Source organism: Myotis lucifugus, unplaced genomic scaffold (genome assembly GCF_000147115.1).
Source record: "Myotis lucifugus unplaced genomic scaffold, Myoluc2.0 scaffold_561, whole genome shotgun sequence".
NCBI lineage: Eukaryota > Metazoa > Chordata > Mammalia > Chiroptera > Vespertilionidae > Myotis > Myotis lucifugus.
Window position 1 is genome coordinate 11774 of NW_005871609.1, and position 6964 is coordinate 18737.

Here is a 6964-nt window from a genome sequence, read left to right on the forward strand (position 1 = left end):
CCGTTCCACCTCGGGTCGCCCATCCCTAGAGCTGGCCCGTTCCAACCTCCGCATGGTGGACACCATCCCCCGGGCCCAGGGAGTGCTCCCTGCGCCCACACTGAGCCTGCCCCCCTCACTGTCCCCCAAGATACCTCTCAGCGCCTAGGATCTGAAGGAAGGTCTAATCACGCTCCAGGTCTGGGACCCCCTTTCCCACTCAGAACCTCCAGCCTCCCCCGTGTTCTGGAGCCGCCCCCCCCTAAGGTGCCTCCCCCGTGTCCAGTTTGGCCACGACCACCAGACACTCACCCAGCTGCCCGGCTGCTGCTCGCCTAGCTCCATGGCAAAGGAAAACACCGACAGCCAGGCAGAGCCTCAGCACCCGGAGGCCGGCCTGGCCCCGGCCTCGCACCCTGATAAGCAGCCTGGGGAGGTGGGAGGGGCAGGCGGGCGGCTCCCAGATTTAAAGTGGCAGGTCAGGGCTGGTGGGGAGGTGTGCTCCTGGGGGAGGCTGGGCCACCCCTCCGTGCGGCCAGGCTCACTGCCCCCAGGGCGGCCCCAGGGGGACACTCCCTGGGCCAGGGCTTCAAGCAGCCCATCTGCCCGGAAGGAGCCTCCAGCTGCCTGAGGGAGGGGCTCTGGTCCCGGGTCTGTCTGGCTTGTCGCGAACATGCTGAACACAGCTTTCCCGCCTCACCTCTCCCCACCCAGCACCCTCACTTCATCCACAGCTGTCCCAACCTCTTCTGAAAGGGACTGCGGACAAGCCTCCTCAATTTCTTTTTGTTAATCCTCACCCGAAGCTATGTTTCCACTGATTTTTAGGGAGCGTGGAAGGGAGAGGGAGAGACTGAGAGAAACATCAATGTGAGAGAAACACATTGATGGGTTGCCTCCTGCACAAGCCCCCATCAGGGCCCGGGCCGGGGAGGAGCCTGCAAGCAAGGTACCTGCCCTTGACCAGAGTCGAACCCAGGCCAACACTCTATCCACTGAGCCACACTGGCCAGGGCAAACCTCCTCAATTCTGATTTTCCTCCGCAAACCAAATGCAGGGCCCTTGCCCCCCTTCCCGCAAGAACCCTATTCTAGTGCTCACAAGAAAGGGCAAGATCCACTGTCCCGTGCATGCCAGTGAGTGCACACGCCAGCCAGAGCCCCTCGAGCCCGGTGCCATCTGGGGGATCCCTCTCCTGTGCATGTGTGTGTGTGAGTGCACACGCCAGCCAGAGCCCCTCGAGCCCGGTGCCATCTGGGGGATCCCAGCACCCAGTGGCTTAGATGCTCTCTCTAGGACAGCTGCCCACAGCCACACCCGAACCCCAACACACACAGCACAATCACACAGGCTGTACCCCGTTCTCCTCCTCCTCCCTGCCCCCCACGTCCCAGGGGACCCTGCATGGCCAGGGTGAGCAGTTCCACACATTTAGATGTCAAAGGGCAGCAAGAAAGAAGGACCAGATGCTTTTCTAAGGAACAAGACCTGGGCCCGGCCGGTGTGGCTCAGTGGTTGAGCATCGACCTATGAACCAGGAGGTCAGGGTTCGATTCCCGGTCAGGGCACATGCCCAGCTTGCAGGCTCGATCCCCAGTGTGGGGGTGTGCGGGAGGCAGCTGTTCCAGGACTCTCTCATCATTAATGTTTCTATCCCTCTCTCTGCCTCTCTGAAATCAATAAAAATATATTTAAAAAAGAACAAGACTTGGAAAGACAGGTGCCTCGGGTTCCAATCCCAGCTCTACGAAGTGTGCGACCCGGAAAAAGCCATTTGCCCCTGGCCTTGCCTTCTCGTTAGGCCTGCTTCTCAAACTGGGAGGGCCGAGGCCTCAACCATACATGTGCTGTGTTTTCCTAGAGCAGTGGTTCTCAACCTTCTGGCCCTTTAAATACAGTTCCCCATGTTGTGACCCAACCATAACATTATTTTCGTTGCTACTTCATAACTGTAATGTTGCTACTGTTATGAATCGTCATGTAAATATCTGATATGCAGGATGGTCTTAGGCGACCCCTGTGAAAGGGTCGTTCGACCGCCAAAGGGGTCGCGACCCACAGGTTGAGAACCGCTGTCCTAGAGTTTCCATTGTTCAGCTAAACGAGGAGGTTTATGCATTAACACAAAAGCTGTGTGATGGAGTAAGTGCAAAATTAGCCTGAGTTTAAAATACAGCCTTACAGGCGTCAGAGAAAGTTCTTCAGGCACCAGCGCCTGGAGGCCAGTCCCCCGGTGCATCCGGAGGAAGCATGCGCAGCAGGCCCTGCAGCCCCCCGCCCCCCGCCCGCTGGCCTGCCCACGCGCTGGGGGACCCCGCAGGGAGGTCAGCAGCCTCCCTGGCACCTGCCCTGCTCACCAGCCTCTCCATCTCCTGCTCCCGGAGCCGCTCCTGGCGCTGCCGCCGGTGGTACTCCAGCAGGTCGTCCTCGTTGTCGCTGATCTCGGTGATGCTGTTTTTCCGCTCCCGGGGGGCCAGCACCTGCAAGTCCCCGCTGGAGAGCTTCCTCCGGGCACGGGGGCTCTGTCGGGTCACAGCCCCCGGCAAGGAGCCCAGGCTGTAGGCGGGGCTCAGCCGGCCACTGAAGCTGCCCTTGCGGGGGGCCAGGGACTCCCCGAGGGTGGGCGAGGGGCTCCGTGTCCTACGGCCCCGCGCCCCCAGTGTCAGCGAGAAGTCCTCTGGCGGAGTGCCGTGGGCTGCCCAGCGCCGGGGCCGAGGGCTCTCTGCCACGTCCCTGGTCAGCTTGGGGTCTGGGGTGGACCGCGAGGGCAGGGGGGACAGAGCCCGTCGGGACAGAGCCGGGCTCAGGGGAGGGAGCTCCCGCAGGCTGTCCAGGCCCCGGCGGCCCAGGCGGGGACTCTCAGAGGGCTGCAGGGTGCGGGGGGTCGGCCCGTCCGAGAACGTTCGGCCCACCGACTGGCGTGAGGGGCTGCTTGCCAACCCGCGCTCGGGGCCGGGCAGCTCTCGGAGAGGGCTGGGGGGGCGATCCTGGAGCACACCCATCTTGTTTCGGGGTGCAGGGACCGGAGGCTGGAACTTGGGACTGCCAGGAACGCTGGTGGGTTGGCTGTGGGCACCAGAAGTTGGGTATTCACTCAGGCTGATGGCCACCACGGGCAGCTGCCCACCCAGCCAGGGGCTCTCGGTGGCTCTGTGGGCCTCCGCCAGGACAGGAGCGGTGGGGCTGGCTGGCAGCAGACCCCGGAGGCCGGGGCTGGGGGGCCGCTCATGCCCCGCCTTCCTGCCCAGCCGGGGGCTCTCGGAGGGGCGGGCCCCACTGGGCCGGGACTGTGGGGGCTGCAAGGCCAGATGGTAACTGGAGGAGCGCACAGGCACCAGCGGGGGCACAGGAGGGGCTGGCTCCTGCCCACTGGGCGAGTGGCTGGCACAGCTCCCGCTGCTGGCTGGTGAGGAGAGTGGAGAGAAAGCCGGGGAGGTGTTCTCGTAGCTGGAGCCCACGGACATGGCGCCGGGGCTGGTCGGGGGCGACAGCAGGTAGCGACCCCCGTTAGCCATCGGTGACAGTGTGGACGCGGTAGCAGGCTTCTTGCCACCGGCGCCGGGGTCCTCGAGCACCAGGGAGTCCATGATCTCCTGCAGGTCCTTCTCAATCGAGCTCACCAGGGAACTGTGGCTGGCGTAGGCCGCGGGGCCCTGGGCTGCAGGCTGCGGGGGGTGGTTCCCGTTCACTAGGCTTTCTGACTCTGTGAGAGGGAAACGCAAGGATGCCTCAGGCCTGGCCTCGGGCTCTGGGGAGGTCCCTAAGCGCCGGAGCAAGGCATCCCCCCTCCTCTGAGCAGAGCTGAGCTGCGAAGACTCGAAGACAAGACTCGGGAGGAGAAGCTGGGAGGTCTGGGTTCCGGGCGGCTGTGCCGCTGCCCGGCTGTGCAGCCTTACCCGTCCCTGCCCGGTTCCCCTTCTGTGAGGAGGAGGACGGTAGGACGCTTCTGGCTAACACGTTATCACTTAGGACAGAGTCAGCAATGACACCAGGCACTCTAGGCTGGTCGCTGTCTACTCACCCCAAGTCTAGGTTCCTCCCTGCCTTGGTTTCCCCAACCTCCTAAATCTCTCAGCAGGAAGGGCAGGGGGACCCTCTGCAGCAGGGGTGGGGCATGCTATGGAGCTGCCGACAGTTCCAGGAGGGATCCCAGTCCAGTAAGGACCTAAGGGGCTGCAGACACGGCAGCCAGGACCCAGGAAAAAACACCCACCATGCCTCCCGTGTTGAACGGGAGGGGGGGCCGGGGGGTACTGAACGGGGGATATATGCTGCACCCCTTGGTCCAATCAGAGGCAAGGGAGGGGCTGACACTGCGGGCTGGTTCCTAGAAGCCAGGCTGACCAGCGGCTAGTGCAGCTCGGCCCTCTGATGAGCCCAGGCAGCCACACCAGCGAGAGCCCACCTGCGCCCTGCCCCAGCCCTGCTCAGCCCACCAGTGACTGGAACCACTGCCCCCAACGGCGGAGGGACTGGGCGGCGAGGCTAGGTGAGGCCGGAGAGAGCTAACCAGGGAGCGACTGGCAGCCCAGGCATCTGATTCCCTGGTTCCAGCCAAGCGGCACTTCTTGGATCTCTCCCAGTGGCCATGGCAGGTGGCAGCAAGCCCGGACCATGGGTGTTGTCCTGCCCTGACTCTGCCAGGGGCTGGGGGGGCCAGGAGGAGGACCATCCAAGGGGGGACCACCCGCCCAACCTCCTGCCCTACCTGGGCCGGGGCTGTAGGGGGGGCCCGGGGCCCGCCCCCCTGCCGGGATCATGCTTTTCATCCACTTGGCTTCAGCGGGGTGGTTGAACCGGAGGAAGGTGGACTGGCCCAGGCACAACATGCAGCCTTCGGAGAAAGAAAATGCTTGAACGGCTGGCAGCGGGGAGGCAACCCTCACCCACTAGCAGGCGCACCCCAGGCTCCAGGGAGCCACCCGCCTGCACTCAGTGTCCCCCATCCACGTCTGACGCAGCTGTGCCTGAGAAAGGCGCTGGCTGGGCCCCAGAGCACAGGGCAGAGTGGAAGGAGCACTGGTTTGCGAGTCCCCAGGCCCAAGGACTAGTCCTAACTCTTCCTCTGACAGGTGAAGTCACTTCCCGCCCCCAGGCTGGTTTTCTCTTTAGAGAAATGAGGACACGCTGACCTTGCAGAAGGGACAGTGCGTGTGCATGAAAGTGCCCTGTAAACGGAGAGGCTTCCTCAGGGAACACGGGCACCTGTGTCCCCCGAGCCGACGTGGCCAACAGTGACCCAGGCCCCTTGGGTGGAAGGGTAAGCTGAGAGGCAGCCACTTCCAGGATCACAAAAAACTCCGAGCAGGAGACGGGGAGGAACTGTGATGCCCCCTCAGGGGCCAGAATTTGCCTGAGATTCAACCAGTGGGCGTGGCCTCACCCTTTCCCTCTGACAATGCACCCTCTGACCTGACACCCTCCTGGAACGTAGCCCTGCCTCAGCCCAGGGGCCCAGCCTCCCCACGCACATCCCCAGGCGGTAAGCACAAGCCCAGTCCTGCTCAGGAAGGGAGTGCGTGGAAGGGGAGGGCACGCAGGAGCCAGAAAACGTCGCCAGGGGCTGGGGTGTGTGCCCGGCGGCAGGTGTGCCTGCCGTGCCTGAGCCTGTGGCAGAGCCCTGCTCCTGGCCATGCAGGTGCCAGAGGGACCTGGTGCTCCTATCACCCACCCTTCCAAATTGTTCACACCCCTGGCCCTGGCCCCAGCCGCCTATCTGTCCAATCTGGTGCCACTTGGCACCCCAAGCTTCATGCCAGTCTGAGCCGAGAATGGCAGGGAAATCGACATTCCTAGACGTTGAGACAGTGCAGGCCACGAGGTCATGGGGCATCCCAGGCCACGGGAGCACCTTAGCAGACCCCCCACTGAGAAGCATGTTGCTGGAACCCAGGGCACTGCCTGGGGGATGGGGAGACCTCGCAGACTGAGAGGCCCAGAGCAGATAACCATAGTGGACAAAGCCACCCCCTTCTCTGGCACACCCACAGGCCCTCCAGGCAGATGGGCACCAGCCATTCTCAAGGCTAATGGGTGATTGGAGGGGGAGCCTTCTTGCCAAGCCACCAATCAGAGGAGCTGACCCCAGAGTAATCATAACGGGAATATATAACAGCCAGCTATCCACCCACTACTGACACCGCAGCTGTTTCAGAAACGGCCCTGCCAGGCCCCCCCGCCAGCCAGTGCTCAGGGTCTACAGGCCCACTCACTCCTAGACTGACTGCCCACCAGTGCCCGGCCCACCCACGAGGCTGTGGGCACCTAGGGACCCTCAGCCCCGCCCCTCTGCCCCGCACCCTCCTCCACGCAGGGGGTGTGGCTGTGCTGCCTCTGGACTATAAATAGGCGATGCCAGGCAGCAGAGCTGGGTCTGTATTAATAGATGAGCAGGAGGGCAGCAGGACTGAGGGCAGCCCAGCTCCTGCCCAAATTAACTTTCTATTTGCACTCAGGGGCCCCGGTAGTTGCCTCAACTTCAGTCCTAAGCCCGGGCTCGGCCAGCCTGTGTCTGGGGAGAACCCTCCTCTCTGCCTTCCTGGCCGCACCTCCAAGGCCAGCCCACCCAGGAAGCCCAAAAACCCACGCATCCAGGCAAAGCTGTGGCCGGGGCCCCATCCCCAAAGGCTCAGGGCCCAGTGCTGTGCAGGGGGGAGAGCGGGGGGGGGGGGGGGGGGGCAAAAGAGAAGGGTGGGGTCTCTCTCTCTGAGGCGATGCAAAAGGGAAAATTTCAAGAGACCTCTCTCAGGGTTCACCTCTCCTTCCAAGGGGGCACCCCTCTGCCCTGTGTGCCACAAGGTTTGAATGGAGGCCCCCCCAGGGGGAGTTCTGGCCCAAGAAAGATAGAAAGAGGGACTCTTTTCTCTCTCTCTCAGAGAACCTCTGGCACAGGGGTGGCCCTCATCTGTATCTTAGCTCTAGAGGGGGGCCCCTGCCCTCCGTGGGGGGGGGTAGCGTCGAAATTTCTCTCAAAAAAATGTGGGC

General features: G+C 63.2%; 1 protein-coding gene across 1 annotated transcript in view; it reads right to left on the bottom strand.

Annotated features, from left to right (window-relative positions):
- Window positions 1-6964, bottom strand: part of PHLDB1 (pleckstrin homology like domain family B member 1) — a gene marked incomplete at its 3' end in the record, with an annotated part of 29606 nt that overhangs the window by 10704 nt on the left and 11938 nt on the right. Inside the window, exons 5-6 of the mRNA XM_023745617.1 lie at window positions 4689-4814; window positions 2329-3683 (exon numbers count right to left, since the gene is read on the bottom strand). Coding sequence (XP_023601385.1) covers window positions 2329-3683; window positions 4689-4814 — 1481 coding nt within the window. The remainder of the gene's footprint in view (window positions 1-2328; window positions 3684-4688; window positions 4815-6964) is intronic.